This window comes from Aulostomus chinensis, chromosome 14 (genome assembly GCF_037954235.1).
Source record: "Aulostomus chinensis isolate RoL2024-O1b breed Wild chromosome 14, RoL_Achi_v1.0, whole genome shotgun sequence".
NCBI classification, from domain to species: Eukaryota; Metazoa; Chordata; class Actinopteri; order Syngnathiformes; family Aulostomidae; genus Aulostomus; species Aulostomus chinensis.
In genome coordinates this window covers 19,329,770-19,351,772 of record NC_141333.1, presented here as the reverse complement: position 1 = coordinate 19,351,772, position 22,003 = coordinate 19,329,770, and the positions used below count along the sequence as shown (strand labels likewise).

The window sequence follows — 22,003 nt, the reverse complement described above, 5'->3', positions numbered from 1 at the left end:
TTTGTTCTGACTTGGAAGAATGTTTTGGCTATTCATGGTGGCATGGCTCTTATGAAATAGAGAGAGCTAGCTGGATCATTGCCAGAATAAATATCAGTCTCATGACTTTAAATCCAGTAGGATTTATGATACTGAATAAAGTTAACAGGATTCAACTATTTAGATGAAATTTGTTAATACCAAAATGTATTAAATATGAAAGAGTCAAAAGTAATAGGGACAGATTCCAGTCCGTGTTTGGAATTTCCAGGGTTGTACCTGAAGAATCTTGAGTAGCAAGTGAGCAACAGTGTTTACTGTAAATTCAGACAAGTGAAAGTCCTGATGTCATTTTTGGTCATGATGACATTCGGTCAGAGTAGGGCCCTACTAGAGCATGTCTGTGGGATGACGGTATCAGGATTAAGTTTATTCAATGGCATGGCAGCAACCACATCGGCTGCCCTGTGCCTGTGTGGGTTCTCTCTGGTACTCCAGCTTCCTCCCACAGTCCAAAGACATCAAGAGGGGACGAGGCTGATTGATACTCTAAATTGACTGTAGGTGTGACTGTGAGTGTGAATGGTTGTCGGTCTCTATGTTGGCCCTGTGATGGACTGGTGACCTGTCCAGGGTGAACCTCTCGGCCGACGGCTGCTGGGATCCAACCCCCCCTTACCCTTAACAAGATAACCTGTAGAAAATGGGTGGATGGTATTTATGGGTGTTTCAGCTCATGTCAGTGTTTTCTGGGGTGATGGAATGATGGTGGGGGTTGGGTTGGGTTTATCACTGACAGTCATTGTTTTCCTTGCATCTTCATCCACCTAAACAGATGCAGATGAATAAACAGTTTTCATCTGAATTGTATCAGTTTTTTCACTAATTGTTCCACAGTTCTCTCTTAATAGTGTTCTGACCGTGAGTTCTTTCTTTTAATAAGACTCAGACAAAAAGAAAGAAATACAAAGACATTATCAATATGAGGTCCCAACTGAAATACAACCAAGTGTGAAGTGGGCAAAAATGTCTGTTATCCTTTTTTTGACAATTTTTTAATTATTTCCATGAATAATTTCAATTTTTTTTAAAAATTGTTCTTCCTATATTTGTGCATAATTGTTAACTGCAGCATGCTTGGTGGGGTTAGTCTCGGACCTGATCCACGTATTTTACGTTTCACCACCAGAAAGAGGACTGAATCATCCACTGGGAAAAAAAAATATTTGTGTGAAAAATGCCCTCATTGGAAAAGCTAATATCTTGGAATGATAATGTCTTTTCTTGTTTTCTAGTGTATGACACACAAGGATTCCTTCTGAAGTTAGATGCTAATCTGTGAGTATCCATTTTATCACTCTGGGTTTCTCTGTCTTCTCAAAGCCCTGTAATTCAACGGTCACGTGCGTGGTTTTTTGTGAGAAGAGCTAACAGCATAGTAATCTTAACTGTACTGTTATATATTTGTGCAATATTAGAATATGTGTGTGTGTGTATTTAGTAATTGCTTGATTTCATTTTCCTTCATCAAAGGCCTTTGGACCTGGTCTACAAGTACAGCAATCTCAGCGAGGGGGCTTGTAAACCTGGTTTTGCAGCTGCCAAGATGACTGCCATTTATCCAAAGTAAGAATATATGTTATTATTACAACTCAGAAGGGAGCTAGTATTATTGTAGACATCAAATATGTATATAGTGAATACAGAATGTATACATAAAATATAATACATGCTGTACGTATAATTTATTATAGTCTTTAAATTGATGCATGATAGACGGCAGTTGCTCGATTTTTTTCATTTCTACTCACTAGAAGTTTATAGATTAAATCATTAGTACTTAGGTACTCAGTTCTTACAGGTCTGACAATACCCAACTTCACCTGTAAATTCTTGGGACTTGAAATAAATGTAGGCTCGGGGCTTAAACTGATACTTCCTACCCCCCTACCTCTGACACCCACATTTGATTTTGATCTCAATTACACTCTTCCCCGATGACTGCATCTTCAATGGATTTGATAGTTTTTAGAGAATCAATACGTTTTTTAAAAATTAAGCCAAAGGGAAAAAGAAAAGAAAAATAACTTTGGTAAATAGATCTGCTCCAAGGGCCCATTCTAGAACCCTTGACCAATTTCCCTGAAAATCTGGTATTTTTAGGGAAATCATGAAGACAGCCTGGCATGGTGAGAACAGAGAACTATGCAAATACTACTATATCCTCATCTTATTGGAAAAAAGTTATTTCCAACTTTGATTAATCTGGCGGTTATTTTTACAGTTCATTGAGTTCTTGTTCAGTCCATGAAATGAATAGAAATCTGAAGAGCCCAAAGTGATGTGCAAATAGTATGTTTTGTCCTTCAACGGTCCACAACTCATATACTTTCCGTTTTCTCTTATAAATGTCAAGAAAGTAGCAAATCCTGATATGTCGGAGTCTGGAACTTTCAAATGACATTTTTGCTTGAAATAAACCTGATTGTGATCTGTTATTTATTTTCTTTCTATTGGTTTATCTGTTTCCATGTTTTATATTAAAACCTATACATCATATGTCCCTAGAAGTTATCGACCCTTTATTTGAGGGCCCCGCAAGATGCCTAATATTCCCAGTGGTTGAGTGCATGTAGTGCTCAACACAACCACCTAGTTCTTCGAAAATCTAGCACGCAGAAAAACTGTCCCAGGTCAAGTATTTCTCAGTAAAACAGTCTTGTTTTATTGAATTCTCTTCGAGGTCAGAGTGGTATGAGAGAGGGAAGATCCCATTTCTGCCTCTGCATTATTAAAGACCAACAAAGTCCCCACACCATGAAAGCCCTTCCACCTGCTCATGTTTTTAGCACTATGTATAAAATGAGTCAGAATATGTAGTGGTCTAAATGGGCTTGTATGTGGTGTGAATCTATTTTTGTCTTCCTCTGCTCTGCTCTTCTCCCAGTGCGTGAGAAAACCTCAGGTCAGTTCACTCTACAAGTCTCTCTCTGTGTACTGGAGACACGCAACCCTCTAACCCACCAGGGCCCTCACACAGCTTTATTAATGAAGTGTAACATAGTCAAACAACACTGGCTTTCTACTCATGAAAAGGAAAAATGCCCAGGGCATCCACAAACCATTTATTAATTTTGGCTGACAGCAGGTGTTGCAGGTGAGAGAAGCTTTGAGAAGCTCTAGAGTCATCAAGTCATTCATAAACTTGTGACCCTTCAAAAGAACACTCACATCCTGTAAGCTCTACAATCGCTCTGTCCTCATTGAAAGTTTTTCAAGGGATCTTTTCTTTAACAACTAAATATAGTTACATAAATATGTTCAATTTATTCAATTTTGAATTAACAAGTGAAATTAAGTGTGTTCGGTAGCTTTGAATGACTTCCTTGACTTAAACCTAACTTTAATATGGCATGTAAGTTGAAGATGCAGAGTTTTTCTGTTCCTCACGTTCTCACATGATATACAAGTTCTGCCATCTCATTAGTGTTATGTCATAGTCAACTGGACTGTGACAGTTGAAGTCTATTAAGATGTCATTAAGATGTTTCGCCTCTAGCCAAGAGGCTTTTTCTCTTCTAAGTCACTGTTGAGGAGTTGTAGGAAAGTTCTCCCACAGATTTGTCTCTCGACTATTCCCAAAAAATGTTTCCTGTCACTCCTGCAGTCCAGATCTCTTTTAGAAATATCAGCGTTCAATAGTCTCCCTGCTGAGGCTATGGAGCTCTGCATCGAGGAAACATTTTCCTGTTCAGGATTTGGACCTCTGGTCCTAGCAGCAGAGTTTTCCACAGAGTTCTGACTACTGGTGTATAGTGACGGCAAAGCCTTATTTGAGCCTTTTAATTTGTCAGTCGGAAGACTGTTGGTGTGTAGGTTTTGGTTTTTTGGCTTGCTATCTCATGGTGTTGTCCAGCAATTAATAAAATGATAATGCAAGGAATCTTTGTCACTCGAGTTACCCTGTAATGATTAGTGACACTTGTATGTCTTTTAAAGAAATATTAGGACCAGTACAAAAAAACTGCAAACAAGCATTTATCGTCAAACTGATAACCCCTGCGACACATTGACCACATTTTTTGACCACTGACCATACAGTTTCACAGTTTATACTGGATGATGGTCAATGGTGTGGCATAACTGACCAAATAAGTGTGTGTAATATCTCAACATCTAAAGTGGTCATAAAAACAACTGCCTTTTTTAAGAATGCTGAGGAAGTGGAACCTAGACGCCGGCCTGCTGAGGATCTTGTACCAGACTACAGTGGAAAGCCCTGTGACATACTGGATCACGGTGTGGTTTGCTAGCTACGACAGCGTTGCAGGGTGTGATCAAAGCTCAGAACTCATAACATCATCGGCTGCCCCCTGCACTCCCTGGAAGATATTGCCACCTCCCGTGGCTTCAGCAGAGCACAGAAAATCCTATTAGATCAGTCACATCTGGGCCGGGGTCTCTTCTACCTTCTTCCCTCTGGAAAAAGATACAGAAGCCACAAGTGCCAGACAAACCACCTCAAAAACAGTTTTTACCCGTGGACAGTCAGACTCATAGATGCATGACTGACCCCCAGGGGTCCCAATTCCAAGGACAGTCTACCTTAGTACGACAGCTTTAACTGTTTCCATCCCACTTGTAATGTACAATTCAATCCAAGGATAGTACTTCTGTACATTTCACTGAAACGCAAATTTCTGTATGTTTGCAAATATTTTTATATATTTTTATCTTGATTCTATTTATCTATAAAAGTGCTCTTATTCTTGCGCTGGGGGAGATGCTCTCTAATGTCGTTTATGCTTAGATGTACAATGGCAATGAAGTATTCTATTCTAATGTGGAGATCTGGGGACAGATGATACAGATGTTACTACTTAACTGCTCACTTAGAACAAATTAAGTAGTAGAGGAAACGACAGGTCCTTTTACTATTATTCTCATATAGCAAATACAGCAATCTTTAATCGAGTCTTGTCATTTTCAGCAGTCACCCCCTTAGCTTGTCTACGGGTGAGTGGTGAGATAAGGGTTGACAAGGGACTCCAGTCGCGCCATTTAAACAGAAGTCAACTCACATGCATACTCATGTCTCATATATCGCAGAGGAAAATTTGACAAATCTTCAGCTCTATCTCCTCCCTCATTGTTGTCCCTGAGCTAGGCTTTAGAAGTAGACAGACAGTGGATTAGCTGGAAACACGATGCTCTAAATCCTCTTAATCATTCTGCCGTTAATCAGTGAATCTACAGTGTTCCCATCAGGGCCATCGGGGATAGGTATCACAACGGTCACGTCATTGTTCTCACACGTTGTATCATGTTTTCTGTTATATCAACAGGTTCACCAAAGTGGCGCCTATGTTCCTGGACCCAAATTACAAACAGTTCCTCAAGATTGGCGATTATTCTCCTCCATTTGGAATAAAATCTCAAGGTAGGTTGTTTTTGCAGTTAAAGATACTTAAAGGTGCATTCGGTAAGATGGTGAAGGTACATAAAGCCATGAAAAGTCTGAAAAACTCACGTTTTATTTCATGGTTTAGTTTTATATTTGCTGGTGATGCATCTTTTCTCAGGATGCGCTAATTTAATTATGGTCTGCTCTTCCTTTGTGACTAGGTCTACCTTTGAGGTCAAGTTAAGATTATAACTAGGGACAGAGTTATTGGATTTCTTTGAGATTTTACATAATAGCATGGACATGAAAATATCCAGGATATCATTTTGATATTGTAAAGTTGTATTCAAATATACTGCTCAGAAATAAAAGTTATTTGTTTTGCTCTGAAAAGGATGTTCATTTTTCTTTGCCAGATCTTCGAAAGGTCTTAAAAAAGCATTAGATTATTTGTGTGCAGTGACTTCTATTCAAAGGACTTGGCAAAAAGCATGCAGTCGTAGTCTCCTCTTGGCTGTATCCCACTGTCTCAATATTTATGCCAGCAAAAATGCTTATGCTTAAAAAAGATGCTGGCCTTTGGTCATGCAATGGTCAAATGGACCATTGCCAGTCCTGAACCTTCACAGATCAAAGCCTAATGAGTCAAACTTCACAACAAGAAAATCCCTACATAAACTTTCTCTCAGTTGACTCTCAGCTAACAGAGAAAGTGTTGTTTAAGAATACTGTTCCCTCAGTTGGCTGGTTGTTCCCTATGGAGAACCAATGGAGGGTCCATGGACTCTTACCCTGCTTGACCACCCATCTTTAATTATTGTGTAACATTGTAGTATGAAGAGTGGGCCCGCCAAGCCATTTGCTTTATGCCCTGCCTCCTTGAACAACCTGCACAGTTATGCTGGATGTCTAATACCATCATAACTGCTTCACTCTTTCATTTTCATCTTCATCTCAAGTGTCTTTATTCTCCTTCTGTCTCTGCCTCTCTTTTCTACCTGCAGAGAGGATCATAGATATCCTTCTGTCAGCTACAAAGAGCTATGGCCTGGGGGAAGAACTTGACAGGTACGTGTATGTTTGTGACACAGGAAATTGCTGGTACACATTGTTGTCATGACATTATCCATATTTTATTTGTTTCTTTCTTTGTATTGGACTCTGATTGTATTTGTTGACTCCAAGTTCCATGAATTGAAACACAAATCCAGTTTTATCATGTGTCCATTTGTGAATTTGTTTATCTCTTTATGTAGTTTGGCACAAAATCAGTCCTGAAAATCAGTATTCAGACATGTATTTTGAGTCCAATAAAATTGCTTTCTTTGACTTTTATGCCCCTCCCTATCCACTACATGATAGACTGTGGCCTCAAAACAATTTTCCTATTGATTTACTTTTCATAATTAAAAAAGGGTACATGTCAAATAACTCTAAATTGACTGTAGGCATGGCTGTGAGTGTGAATGGTTGTCTGTCTATATTTGTTGGCCCTGTGATGGACTGGCAGCCCATCTTGGGTGAACCCCATCTCTCACCTGAAGGCTGCTGGGATAGACTCCATCCCCCTCGCGACCCTTAACAGGATAAGAGGTAGAAAATGGATGGATGGAATGGATGGTAAATGTCACACAATGGATGAGTTGTTTTGATCATCACATACCCCTGAAAAATTCCTTTTTTCAGTATCATATTTTTCGATCTATTTGATCTTAAGATATTTAGAAATTCTGAGGGAGGGCGTGGTTGAAATATTGTAGTTATTTGCATTGAAGCTCTACTGGTAGTAGCTTGCTCCACCATATCCCATTAACTTTGTCCCGCTGTTGCTTTTAAATGGTGGATTAAAATCACATTTGAGCATCACCCAATCCCCCGTGAAATGACTCATTTCATAACCACAGTTTAATTCATTTGGTCTGGTAACGTTCGGAGGGTCTCAAGGGTGCACAGTTGAATTATGTATCCATCCTTTTAGAGAGCAAACCCAAAATAGACAGACTTTTCCATTTGATTGCCTTTGTTATTAAGAACACCATGAACTAGACTGGAAAGTCTAAGGCGAAGTGACTGGCAAAACTGTTGGCAGTTGGCAGTTAAGATTTATTGGCTTTGTGATGTTAAAATCATTTATGATAGAATAATGAAAACCCTCACCCAGTGAATACATCAAAATGTGTATACCTACTTGTTTTATTGTAGCACTGTAGCTGAAATAATTCCTTGAAAGATTTTTTTTTTGATATTCGACCCTTAAAAGCTCATTATCCATATGTTCTCATTTTATCTTCTACCCTGAAGCTCTGATGGTAATCCCAGATCTGTTATTAAAGTAACTCTGATTCCTATTTGTGTTGAAGCTTTTGTCTTTATATGGGCCTCATAAGTTTTCCAGACACTGTGTTGTGACCTTGTTTCATCAGCCAAAATAAGATGTGTTTACTTTTCCTCTCAGAATTAAGCAGTGCAGACTAAACATGGGACACATGTTGTACTGAGTCTACCGTGTAACAGCGCAGTCATACTATGAACCAAAATGGGCAAAAATAATACCATTAATTACAATCTCCTAAAGCAGGAGTGAGAAATACTGAATGGAGACAAAAACACAAGAAAGCAGATATTCCGTTTTGACACAAATGAATGGAAACACTGAATCATTTGAACAGGATAAGGAAATTCGCAGCAAATCTCGACACTTCATTAAAGAGCCAGTGTGTAGTACATAGTAGCATCTGGTTAGATGAAATTACAGTGGCCTGCAGGGTCGCTTGAATATGATGCTACATTTGGTTTCTTACTTCCCGTTTACACCCGTGCACTTTGGTCTACTTTAAACAAACCCTGGTGAGTTTCAGTTGATATTCTGGTATGTTTGAGCTGGTGTGAAAGCTTATTTGTGTGAACCAAACAGGAAAATTCCATGGTGCAGGTTGTTAGAGATGTGAAAGGAAACAGATGAAAGAAGTGAGCCAAAAAAACATTCATTTCATTGACTCACAGGTGACGGTGCATCGATGGAGATATATATATTTATATATATAGAGAGAGAGAGAGAGAGAGAGAGAGAGGGGAAGAGAGGGGAGGAGGGGCAGCTGAGATTTTTTTAATATATAAGTTCGATGCTTGGTGACTTTGGTTAACAAACACTATGCTTTAATAGTTATTTTGGGAGTTTTGGTAGTGTTAGGGGAGCAGGTTGATAACATAACAAATATATAAAACTTAAAAGCTCCAACTGAAATGCTCCCCAATGGCTTGAATCCATGTGGAAGACAAACAGTGTTGCACATAAAATGTGGTGAAAGATGTGCCTAGTTCTATTCTGGCCATGTGACACGTGTTTACAGTGTTAGATTAGCTTGACAAAGTGTCACTCTGAATGCAAACTGAGCCAAATTAAACATGCAAATTTGTTGGAACTTCTCCCCTGAGTCCATCTAAATATAGTTGTGACAGTGACGTTGGACTTGTAACAACACAAAGTGTCGAAGACAGCACCAGCAACCACTTACAGCATTCGGCCTCAGAAAAACTATTGGTCACAACAGGGAAATTACTTTGTTAACCCACAATTAATTTAATTAGTAAATGATTGAGTTCCCAAGAGATCATGCGGAAAGAGCTGGAGTGCAGAGTCTGGAGTTCACATTTTGATAATAGCAGGGAGATGCAGTGTAAATATCTTATCCACAAGTCTCTTGTCTTTGGCCTCAGCAGCTGTTGTTTTAGTCAAGATGAGGCAGATGCAGACAGAGGCATTAGTGAAGTGTCCACACCACCGTTATGTAACGATGACACCAATGGGCTCATGATCACCAGGAGCAGGCCACACAATTGGTCCTGAGAACTCTCCAAGGTGTCAGTAGAACAGTTTAGAAGCCTGCTGAGGCAGCTGTGTAGAGAAGGAGGTTGTTCTTTCAATGGCCACATATGGGCCCACGGCACAATGCCTGAGCTGATCCCTCTTAAATACTTTGGGGATGGAGGAGATGTGTGTGTGTGTGTGTGTGTGTGTGTGTGTGTGTGTGTGTGTGTGTGTGAGTGTGAGTGTGCGTGTGCGTGCGTGCATGCGTGTGTACAAATACTTCATTTGGCTATAAACTGATTTTTAATCTGATCCATGAATAAATCCCCCTTGTGTAATTTGACCAGATTTGTTGCCAAGGTCTGGGAGGTACAGCAAAATGCTGGCACAAATTACATATTTGACATACTAAATGTATTATTAGGGTCATAGTGATGACTGTGTCCACCTTGTATGTTATAGTATGAGCTGTAAGACGTGCATCATTGTCGGTAACGGAGGAATCCTCGCCAACAGGTCTCTGGGCCAAAGGATTGATGAGTTTGACGTTGTGGTCAGGTGTGTTGTGAAGTGCTCTACAGACCATACAAATTTAATGTGCAAGTTTTTACTTACCTGTGTGTTTGAGGGTGTTGTATAAGTGACTCACAATGATTGTTCAATTTAGTTTTGATTGATTGATTGTACTTTGTGCTGCTTTGTCTTGCAGGTTAAACGAGGCCCCTGTGAAAGGCTTTGAGAAGGACGTTGGCTCTAAGACCACCATGAGGGTCACTTATCCAGAGGGAGCCATTCAGAAAACGGAACACTATGAGGCTCAGTCCCTGTTTGTTCTCTCAGCCTTCAAACCTCAGGACTTCAAGTGGCTCCGACACATGGTTTTCAACCAGAGGCTGGTAAACTGCTTGACATTTCAGGGGTGGACCCCCAATCTTTATATTTATGCATGCTTTTTTTGACAGTGCACTTCATACAGTTCAAAGGTGGCCAGCACCAGCCACCATTTGATATTACTAAAATGGATGAATCAGCCCTGATTTTTTCAAAAGTATTCTTAGGTAAATAAATGTTTGTACATTTGGAGACAAATTTGATCCAACAGCTGTTAAGTTACCATACTTTTAAGGCCGGTTTTTCAAAATGTTATTAAATAGAGGCTTGATGGGGAATTTGTTTTTTGTGGGCCAATTCAAGAAGTTAGCATCTCCACTGGTTACCTCCACCAAAAGCCAATGATATTTTTATGGTTGATTAATGATGCTCTATTTATTATATTCATTTATTTATCTATTACAAATTTTGAGACTTCATATGTTTTGTTCAGGATGATTATTTTCACAAATTAGCACCATTTATATAATTGTGAAAGCGTAAATAACATCTTTAGAAATACAACGCTATGTGCTTACTACACTGTGAAGGCATGACTCTGGTGTCACCACACCTACCATCACACTTCTGGATTTAGTGTTATGATGTTTCTAGTCCAATTCTGCGACTTGTCACCAACTGCTGGTTTTAAGACACATCAGTGCTCCAAAATTCCTACGTGCTGTATTTTCTGACATTTCTTTTCAAACAAAACGCTAAAGTATTTTAAGCTAGTGTGAACCACAGACCTTATCAGAGTCAGAATCCGAATCAGAGTCCTTTATGAATCCCTTGCGGGAAATTTTTGGATTTCAGTGCTCCATTTCACAGTAAGGATAAATAAGGAGGAAGTAACCTGTCGAAGATATAGATAAAATAAGCTAAATAGAAGTGAAAAACTACCTTCAAAATAGTAAAAAAACAAAAACAATATATAATGAAGAAAAAATAGAAAATCAAGAGCATAAGGAGGTATCTTTACGCATATTTACATTTGTACACTGGTGAAAAACAACTCCATAAGATGGGCTGCATCTTAGAAGGAGGAGTTAAACAGTTTGATAGCCACCGGCAGGAATGATTTCCTGTGGCACTCAGTGGTGCAACGTGGGGGGATGAGTCTCTGGCTGAAAGTTCTTTTACTGCTGGCCAGCATGTGATAGAGAGGGTGTAAAGTGTTGTCCAAAATGGTCCTAATCTTGGACAACATTCTCCTCTCTGACACTGCTGTCAGAGTCCAGCTCCCCTCCTGCAACATGGCTGCACTCGGGTGGAGTCTGTACCCGGACCATTGCAGAGTGAATGATGTTGGTCTCCGACGTCTGGTTGGCTGAGAGGGAACATAAACTGCCACAATTATGATGAATGAGAATTCCCTGGGCAGATAATACGGACGGAGTCCAACAGCGCACAGTTCAACATCTGGGCCACAAATACGCTTCTTGATAGTGACATGAGCGAGATTGCACCATTGGTTGTTAACTAGAACGGCAAGCCCACCTCCTTTGGTGCAATCTCTGTCGGCCCGTACCGTTTGGAAGCCATCGATGGAGACATTGTCATTTGGAATATCCTGGTGCAGCCATGTCTCAATAAAGCACATTAAACTACATTCCAGATACTCCCTCTGACATTGGGCTAGCGCTGTCAGCTCGTTCATCTTATTCAACAGGGACCTCAAGTTCCCGCAAGTCTTACTTCAGGCATTTAACCAAAGCACATTTGAAATACCTTGAGACTCTGAGATTAGGAACTGGACATTCAACAAGTCAAGTCAAGTCAAGTCAGTTTTATTTGTATAGCGCCAAATCCCAACAAAAGTTATCTCCTGACACTTTACAGGTAGAGCAGGTCCAGTACCACACTCCTTCAATGAATGTACACCCAACAATTCTCCATCAGCAGCACATCCTGCAACAGTGGTGATGACAACCTTCCTTTTGAAAGGCAGGAACATTGAGCAGATCCAGGCTCAATGGGGACGGCCTTCTGCTTTGACTGGTTGGGGGAAAAGAGAGCAGGAGAGGGGGGCAGAGACAGGGATAGATAATGGAGGAAGACAGATATACAATGCTAAAATGTATCCTGTTACTTCATATATTAATACACTGTGGCAAGCCAGTGGTCACTATACAACTCAAAGTTGCATACAAAGTCGTGCCAGGTGAGCAGAAAAATCTGAAGTCAATACTGGCAGCTGCATTTGTGGTTAAGAAAAACAAAAACATAGAGCGATACAACAGACAGCCATGCTGTGACTGATGATCATAACAACTGCAGAGGGATGTGAAAACCCCTGTGACAACAAAGATGTACCTAATTCAGCAAGGGAGCAACTGTGTTCCATCAGATAGATGCTGCTGCAGTTTTATCTCTAGTCTTACAAACTCCACTTATTAAGACCAGCAGGTGGCAGAGAGACATTAAGAGAAGACAAATATGTGACCTGTCTCCTTCTGTCATTTGCACAGATGCACATCACTGAGTCTATTTGAACAAGATCTTCAAGCGACTTCGGCTAATTCCATCATGTCTGTGGAATTTCATTGTCCCCTTTACAACATTTTATTTCTTACCTGTTTTCAAGCAGTCCAATTTATTACAAATGGGATCTAGCGTTCTTAGCTGTCATGATACAGTGTACTGTACTACTGTCTATATAACCGTTAACGAGCACTTGAGGGACTTCATTCCACTTTAAGCATATAAGGAGAAAATAAACCCCAGCATCTTCATCACTGAGGCCACTGTCACAATCTGTTCTTTGTCTTTGATGTGATTGCATGGATCAGGTAGTTGATGTCTGCTTTATTAATGTGCTAATCAGTGCCTGTGTTTAGGATGTGATCTCACACACTTCTCTTGAAGGTGAGATTTTGTTGGTGCAAGGTTGTTCATTCTTACTTGCTCTCACTTTCAAATACTTAAGATTGCACAGCAGTTAATGTATGAGTATATAAATGTAATAATTACATACCTGCTTGGTAATACTGCCTGTGTGCCTCAAAGATTATAATCTTTGACATCAGTGCAGCATACCTAGGCTGGCTCCTCTGCCTGTGTCTGTTCTCAGACCTAGCTGTGGCTTCTGGTTTTATAGTTGTACGTGCTTGAGTGGGAATGTAACACATTCCTGCAGCCAGAGTCACAACATACCTGCTTTACACTCAAATGTCATGTTTCTTACCTTACAGACGAGCAAGTTGGAGCTAAGCAACCTCTGCCAAGGCCAAATGCTCACTTCTCTTTTATGTACAAATCCCCGTCCGGCCCCATAATTAAAAATATCACCAAAAGTATTAGAAATATACCTGAATTATCTCATGACATTCCATGTAATATTGCCAGAAAAAAAGAATGGAAATTACACAAAAAATTGCCCTATTAAGTGAAAAAGAGCAGCCCTTTGAACCACAGTTAATTGTGTTGGTCTTGGCATCATTTAATTTAATCCACAGAGAATGAGATGATTTCCAAGAATCAGTTTATCAACACAAGTTATGATTAAGAGGAAATGAGCTTTAGATAGGTGACACCATGCAGATTAGATGTACTTTATAACAGTTGTCTTGTGTAAATGCATGTACCCATTCACTGTCAATGGAGGATTGAGGGACAGCTTGTCATTTGATCATGTCCACCATGTGCAGGTGGTTTCCATGGACTTGTGTCCTCCCAGCTCTGTCAGCAGAGGAAAGGTGTTGGGTTCTCAATTCAGAGGAGAAAAATGGTATCCATTAGACAGGATTACTGACTCATTATTGGGCAGCATGGCTCGGAGTTAGAGTGGCTGTCTAGCAACCGAAGGGTCGCTGGTTCTATCCTCACTCCCCCCAGTGACTTTGTTGAAGTGTCCTTCAGCAAGATACTGAACCCATAATTGCTCCTGAAGAGTAGGGTGAATGGGTGAATGAGACAACACTGTAAAGCGCTTTGAGTGCCTTTGAGTGCTGCTAAGGTAGAAAGGCGCTATATTAAAATGAGTCCATTTACCATCAGTCAGCCAGAAGCTTCCATTCTAACATCTAGCAGGGTAACAGTGTTATTTTAAAGCGCTAATGGCTCATACCATTGCTGTTTGTTTTCTCCTTGCCCCTCACTGCCACATACCTCTGGCCCATCCTAGTAACTGTTCATAAAGGGTCAACAGGACTTACGGGCATGCTGTGTAATTAGTGTAATGGTTCCAGGTATACTGATACAGGGGCTTCCTTTTCTGTCTGACTTTGTTTGCTCCTCTTGTTTTTCATCAGCGTTTTAATGGAGTTGACCTCCACCCCCAGACCTCCTCTCAGGTATTGCTTTTACTGGACAGCTCCAGCATCATCATGTTTTCCATTAACCTTCTGCTTTGGAGCAAGGGTTCAGGAATATTTGTATCTTTGTTGATACAAATCACCCAGCATGTACACGTCAACATGTAGATAATAAAATGTTATTAATTTATATTCCTTTTAAAATTTACTTAAGAATTTGCTGTATAAAATATTCTGTTCCTAAGTAAAGAAAATAAGAATAAAGGATCAAAGTTCACTTACCCCAGCAATCATTTATAAATTACCCCAGCATTAATTAACACCTTAGGGCATTTTTTAAATTTGGTGTGAAGATGAACTCAAGGATGAACTGATTCAATTTTGATGTGAGAAGGAATGACATCCAGGAGAAACCTGTGTGTAATTCTTGCAACAGCTTTGGAGACGTATTTTCTTGTTGTGCACCACATACAGTATATTAGCTAAAGTGACTCTGGACAGCATGAATGTGAACTTCAGATGACCTGGTTGGTGAAGGTATGAAAGCCTGAGGCTGTGATTCTACTTTGTGGTTGACGATGTTGTCTGCCACACTAACCACGCTGTTTAATTTTCTCATGCTTTGCCTTTCAGCACAACACCGATGGGTTCTGGAAGTCTGTGGCCAAGTACGTCCCGAGGGAACCTGGTGATATGCGCATCTTGAATCCCTACTTCATCCAAGAGGCCTCCTTCAAGCTGATTGGCTTACCCCACAACAATGGACAGATGGGCAGAGGGGTGAGAAACCTGCAGTTGGCCCGCCAGTCAATTTGTGTTCAGTTCTAGGCAGGGAAGTTGCAGCTACAGTGAGATATTATGGTCAGGCCTGGAGGTCTGTGGGTGGACCTCCCTGTTTGTCTGTTTGCATTAGGAAAGCCTTAGTGAACACACAGCAGACACAGATTCAGTGTTACCATTAGGCTCATAAATAGAACCATGTTTTCCATTTCCCATCTGTACGATAGCCATATAATAACTATAGTGTGCAAATGATGCTCCTATGAGAGTACCCTCACATGTATACTACATACTGCAGGTCATAGTTCACTTACCTGTTTAATGGAAACTTCCCTCACATCTGTTTTTCAGAATATTCCAACCCTGGGGACAGTTGCTATAACCATGGCCCTTCATAACTGTGATGAGGTTGCTGTGGCTGGCTTTGGCTACAACATGAGCACCCCCCATGCTCCTCTTCACTACTACGAGAAGATCAGGATGTCAGCCATCAGAGAGGTAATCAGATCTCATGAGGAGCTGAAGAAGAGCTAGTGTGAGGCACAGCACACTGAAGCCATCTGACAAACTTTTCTTTGACTGTGATGTATTGGCATGGTTGGAAGAAATGAGCTTCTGTACATTACAGTTGCATGAGCAAGGGCAAGTGCTATCTGGTTTGCAACAAGCCATGTTGCAGCACAATGAGGGCGTAAGAATAGGAAAGAAAACCTGCTTCTAAAAACTTAGATTTTTATTTTTGAATTATGTACTATAACTCAAGTTAAAATTTGGATAAGCAACTTTCACTTGTAGTGGAGCATTATTTGACCAGGAGTAGCTTTATTTGACATATGTAAGTACTGCTGGTGTGTACTTTGACTTTTGGACTCTTGGAAATTGTGATGAATTGATTAATTCATTGTGAAAATAATCAGCATATTAATGCTGCCCTAGCTGCAGGATTTCCAACCAAATGTTGGGCTGTCATGTTCAGCCCAGTGTCAATGTAAGCATGCTCAGGCTAGCAGGCGAGTGGGGAGGAGGCACAATAATCTTTCTGAATGGTGCAAGGTAGCATGACCAAATGTGAGTGCGCCCTCTCTCACTTCACCAACTCTTGAACTAATGTGCAGTTTAGACAGACTATTCTTCTACCTATTCCCCAGGAGTGTGACCTTATGTTTCTTGCAATGCTTACCACTCTGGGGACACAATACCCTCACAGTGGTCAGCCCTCTGGGTTAGGGATAGATTTCCAGGTTTACACTGAGATGGAACAGCTTTCTTTTAAAATGCCTTGAAGTCCAGGATTTCCCCAACCTCCAAGCCTCCAGGCCTCCCAGTAGACAGGGGTGTGTATGCCAAATCTTGGGTGTGTTGCTGGGTACTGTCTTTGAGAATAGCACAGTTCTAGCAGACTACAGTGGCTTAAGCAGTCATTCAATCCGCCTCCTCAGTACACAGTCTCCCCTGTGCCAATGAATCACTCTCCGCCCGGGTTATTCAGACATGCATGCATGGATAGATTTGCAGCATTTTTGAGAGTGCAGGGTGAGCAGGTTGATAACATAACTTACATAGGAATAGCTAAAAAAGGTTAAAAAGCTCAGACTGAAATGCCTCGCTGTTGTCTGAAGCCATGTGGAGGACAAAAGAATGCAGCTCTGCACAGTGACAGTGTACAAAAACAACCTGGACCAAATTTTAAAAAAAAAAAGGATACTTGCTAGAGCTTGTATCAATTTAAATATGTTCATTTAGATTTTAACACAGCCTGAAAACAGGAAAGTGTCCTTTTAACATTGCTTTTTTGTGATGGCTATTGAGGTGGGGTGTTTGTCACCCTGTGTGTAATCATGTATATGCGTAATGCCTTTGTATCGACCTTTATTCTAAATCTGTTATATGTCTGTAATGTGTTAAATATGTGTGTGTGTGTGTGTGTGTGTGTGTGTGTGTGTGTGTGTGTGTGTGTGTGTGTGTGTGTGTGTGTGTGTGTGTGTGTGTGTCTGATTCCTTGTCTGTGTCTTGCAGTCATGGACTCACAATATATCGAAAGAGAAGGAGTTCCTGGTGAAGTTGGTAAAGGCTGGTGTTATCCAGGACTGGACAAATGGGATCTGTGGTGCAGGATGCTGATGGCCTTCACGAAGCTTCATGCTGCTCCCCTCCACTTGACAGAAAACAAGAGGCAAAACAAGACTGTGTGGACCATCTACCTAGCAGAGAGCCTCTGTAACACATGGTGGGCAGTGCAAAGAGTCAGGCCATTTGTATAGGAGGACATATTAAAGCTGCTGCCCTCTGCAGTATAATCTAGTACTTAGCTCTTCCTAGTAGAAGGTCGGCTTATATTCACATGGCCATTTGTTGCCCTAGATGGGTGCACATCGGTAGCGTTGTGGATCGATCCAGCTACTGGGCCAAGCGCCCCACCGACTGCAAGTGTAGCAGGTTGAAAGAGGAGAGGATGAGGATGCGGGGTTTAAACATGAAGCCAAGAATACCTCGACAAGTGTCCTTCTGTTCATAACTGAATGTCATCTGCATCACTCATATCCTGTTATTTATATCTTGGAGTTTTTGTGTTTACCAGGGTGCCCACTACATGACACCTGATCCAACCGTCCTGGTCCAGGCTGTTCAGAGTGATATGACAGTTATCACAGTCAGGTTTGTTGAGTTGCTATGTTTGAGTCGTGAATAAGATAACAGATCTTGTTCAGCAGCATGTCCATGAAACACTCAATGATTCTAACAGTTTTCAGCCAAATTTGTTTTGTTTTTTTACACACAGCACGATATTCAAATCTATGAGGCCTTTTTACATTAAGTGCAATTATTGTGTTGATTAATTTGCCTGTTTTTTAGCAACCAAAACCTTACTCAATAAGGTGACATGTTATTTTTAAATACAGCATTTTCATCCTTTCTTCCAAATTCAGTCTTCTCAGATGGATCTCATGACAATGTGGTGTAATAGCAGCATATCAGAAGTCTGTCTGCCCTGTTCAAACCCATTAAGAATACAGTGATAATCTGCATTCTGCTCCAGTTAGCTGTCCAGTGAAATCACAAATGTATGGACTTGTAGTTTATGAAGGTTGCTCAGGTACGGCATACTTTAACACAGATTCTAGATTAGAGGCAGAGAATGCAGGTTTAGATGAAAAGCTGAACTGGCTGTTGGCAAATAGACTCTAACAGTGGCTCTGGACTAGTCTCTCCTGTCCACTGGGATATGTTGTTGTGATAATTGCCACATATGTCAGAGGCTCTACTCAAACCTTGGTCAAACCTCCCCAAGACACTTAAACCTGCTCACTGTCATCACGCCACTGTAAAAATTGACATGCATGGATTAAAAGAACACACCAACTTTGTGGGAAACATGCTTATTTTCCATCATTTCCAGAGCCAGACAGGCAGATAGTCTTCTCTTCTCTCTGGTTCATTACAGAGCTCCATGATCCCAGTGGACAGCTGACAGCTGGTTAGCTTAGCTGCAATGAATGCTAACAGTGGGGTCGTAGAGAAAAACATCTCTAAAGTAGTCAAATCCACTTTCCTCAAAAAGAGTGTTTGCCTGCATTTTTCTGTTATTTTACCAGATAAATACACAGAACTCTTTGGACTGCCTTTGGGTCCCCTTCCATCTTGTTCTCTCAGCATCCAAAGCCTGCAGATGCTCCTCTGTGTACATCCCCCTCATCCCCTCTTATAAAATCCTACATGATTATTAACACCAGTCCCTCTTCTTGTCATCAACAAATGTTGGGTTGTGTTGACCAAAGTTATAATGGGGCTTTTGAGACGCCGCTTTAAATCACTGTGCTTAGTCAGGGAAGTATTTACGGGTACGTATCCGACTCTAAAATGATTACATCAGTTTGTTAAGAAAACAAGTGGACAGAAAAAATCCATTCCACATTCAGAACCTGCAGCTTTCTATTCCAAATGCTGTAAAACACAAGGTTGGTCAAATAATCTGTACACGTTCAAAAAGCAAACCATTTGAAGACACGCTGGTACTGAAACTCACATCAGAGACCTGACAGAGCCAAAGGGAGCTGCCCTAGTGAATAATTATTAATGCGTCACACTATCAATAAATCATCACGTGCATTAATAGAGATCATCCTGTATTTCCGTCTAGCTCATGAAATGAATCCTCTCCCACTACAGTGTATTCAGTCACAGCTGATCTGGCTTGTGAAGATTTGACACGTGTCTGGAGTTGACTTGTCTTTTAACCCTGCTTAGTTTACCTGCAGCTGCTGTCATGGCAGCAAGTCCCTGAGGCTTGACCTGCAAAAAGGTGCAGCTTATTCCAGTAAAGCTGGATCAGGGGCACCACCCCCAATCATGAAAAATGTCTTCTTTTACTATGTACACCAATGAATAATTCATATTTTAAAGTATTGAGCAGGTACTAAAATGTGTTTTCATCATGTTAAGTAATCCAGGATCAAATATCTACACATGGCAGAAAAAAAATGAAATGTATAATTTTTGATCATTACATTTTTTTGATTTCATTCTTGCTTGTCTGGTGTTGTTTCGCCAATTTCTTGGTGATTTTTCTTGTATTTTTTTTCTTTAATTTGCACGTTATTTTCGCTCATTTACTCATGGCATTTTGTTTGATGCAGATATTAAATTAATATACTGCTTGAAAAAAAAATATTAAAGTGAGACAAACCCAGGTTTAAAAAGAAAAGCCATAAAACAAAACTTACACGCAGCTTAAACAAAATATCTCTGGAGTTAATCACTTTAAATGGGAATACCAGACTTATTGGGAGTCAACTTAATCTGCATTGGGAGATTTACTAAATTTCATTCAGTTAGAATAAAAATTTGGCTGCTCTTAACAATAAGGTTACATAAATAACAGTTTGTTAATGCTTACTTGAACCATGGAGAATCAAAGGGAAGTCAGGTGAAACATTCAAATCAGTAGTCCATAGTCCTACCTGTCATACCTGAGGCGTGTTGTTAGAAGAACAGGTTCAAGGCTTCTTGACTTGGGATTGCAGTACATTGAATCATTGATTTTGTATGGACATGAATAAAAAATCAGTCAGGTTCATTATGCTGATGCTGCCTTTAAAGACCCACCCACTTGTTCTTCAAAGCTGTGTCTCTTTCTCTGATTGAGCACACCTTTGTGGGTCAGAAATGTTCCCCTGAATCATCTCATTCAGCCTAACTGGCTAATTTCTCAGGCCCTCACACAGCACATGATAGTCGGTGTTACTGTTATAAAAATCACATTCTCTTCTCAGCTGTGTTCTAAACTATGTTTGCTTTGCTTTATATACACTGGCTGGCCTGCATAGGTTCTGCTCACATCACTGTTGGTGGATGCTGGTCGGACGCTTTAACCAAAGTATATTCATGTATTTATTGTCAAATGTGAACAGTTGAAAAAAATAAAGTTTGTTCAGAATAAGGGTGCTGGACCTGGTCTTTATTTGAATTGCCTCAAACATTATTCATGTTCGATATGGATGTAAGGATTTTCAGAATGCCGCCCATTTCACAGCTTCTTATTATTTTAAATCATTCTTTTGCACTGGAACTTTGCCTCATACTGCTAGTTATTTCTCTAGGTTATCAAAACAATTGTGTGTTCCGTGCATTGAGCCACTATTTGCAATGAGGTGATTGAAAATGGGCTCTTGTGCGACCGTTGAAGCCAGGCTTTTCTTCACCTGTAAAAAAAAAATGCATTGGTTTTGTATAATTTATGTGTGAAAAAAGCCATGAAGGCAGTTTGTTTTTTGTTTTTTTAGATGTTAGTGTAAATGCTACAGTAGCATAGAATATATCAAAATTGGTATGTCTGTATTGAGAGAGAGTCTCTTCCCCTGACTGGTTCAGTGAAGTTAAATGTTCATTATTCAAAAAGAATCAATTCTTTCTGTAGCATGCAGGTTCAAAAAAACATTCGAAAAAAGTGTGAGAAACAAGTAACTTCTAAAAACGTGTAAGCCTGAGTCATAAAATCACATGCAGCTCAAAATGAACATACATTATTATGTTGTGCGAGCAAAGCTAAGAGGACAAACTACTGCTGCTGGTTACCACCTTGCAGCACCCAGAAAGAAAGAAGTCATTGTAAGAAACCAGCAATTTTATAGAAGGCTTCCCTCTAAGGATTCCCTAACAGAACAGCTTCAGAGACCCTCCACAGATGTTGCACACTTTAACCTCAAGGTAGGGAGCCTTCCTCTGTACCTCATGCATATTTCTCTAGCTGTTGTTGCTGCTAATACAGGAAATGCTATATCATATCATCATCAGTAGGTTAAAACCTCTCTGGTACCTTCTAATAGTAGACCTGTCTGATCATAACTCTCATTCATAAGCCTGACCCACTGCTTATCTTTCTTGACCTGTAAAATGTAGTTTTTCATCTCCTCAGTCTTTATCGAGGAAAAAAAAAAAATTATCGACAGCATTTGAAAAAGAATGATAACTGATCTGGAATTACTCTTTAAATATCTGAGAAAGTCTGTTGGCATTTTTACAGAAGGCTGTTGTTGGTTGTGAAGAATTTAAGTTAAGAATTTGTTGAGAGTGAGGGCAGGAAATGTATGCATAATAGCTGGGATAGAGGAAAGACTATTGAAATGTAACATGAGAGTTATACACTGCAAATCACAATGCATAAAGGATATATGCAGGATCTCTATTCAAGAAAACAAATGAACATATCGCAGTGATTGTGTCGGCCTCATCAAGGCTAAGGTGCCGCACTGTACAACTGATCCTGCATTTACTTTGGTGGGTTTTCTTCTTTTGTCCTTTAAATTGGTAACCTGAGTAACAAACATTTAACGCTGCAGTTCCTCTCAACTTTAACTTTAGAAGGTTGTGATATTTACAACTTGGTGGGTTTTTTTTTCTGACTCCACT

At 40.2% G+C, this 22,003-nt stretch overlaps 1 protein-coding gene across 4 annotated transcripts in view; it reads left to right on the top strand.

The window, feature by feature from the left end:
• Positions 1-20,502, top strand: part of st3gal3a (ST3 beta-galactoside alpha-2,3-sialyltransferase 3a) — a 28,736-nt gene extending 8,234 nt beyond the window's left edge. For 2 of the 4 annotated variants that reach the window (XM_086224252.1, XM_086224253.1), the window contains exons 3-11: positions 1,275-1,317; positions 1,513-1,605; positions 5,325-5,419; positions 6,388-6,451; positions 9,654-9,749; positions 9,901-10,087; positions 14,951-15,097; positions 15,449-15,595; positions 17,114-20,502. In XM_086224252.1, the coding sequence (XP_086080378.1) occupies positions 1,275-1,317; positions 1,513-1,605; positions 5,325-5,419; positions 6,388-6,451; positions 9,654-9,749; positions 9,901-10,087; positions 14,951-15,097; positions 15,449-15,595; positions 17,114-17,218 (977 nt within the window). In that variant the 3' untranslated portion in view covers positions 17,219-20,502. The remainder of the gene's footprint in view (positions 1-1,274; positions 1,318-1,512; positions 1,606-5,324; positions 5,420-6,387; positions 6,452-9,653; positions 9,750-9,900; positions 10,088-14,950; positions 15,098-15,448; positions 15,596-17,113) is intronic. The other 2 variants (XM_086224254.1, XM_086224256.1) reach the window with 2 other exon arrangements.
• Positions 20,503-22,003: the final 1,501 nt, after the last annotated feature.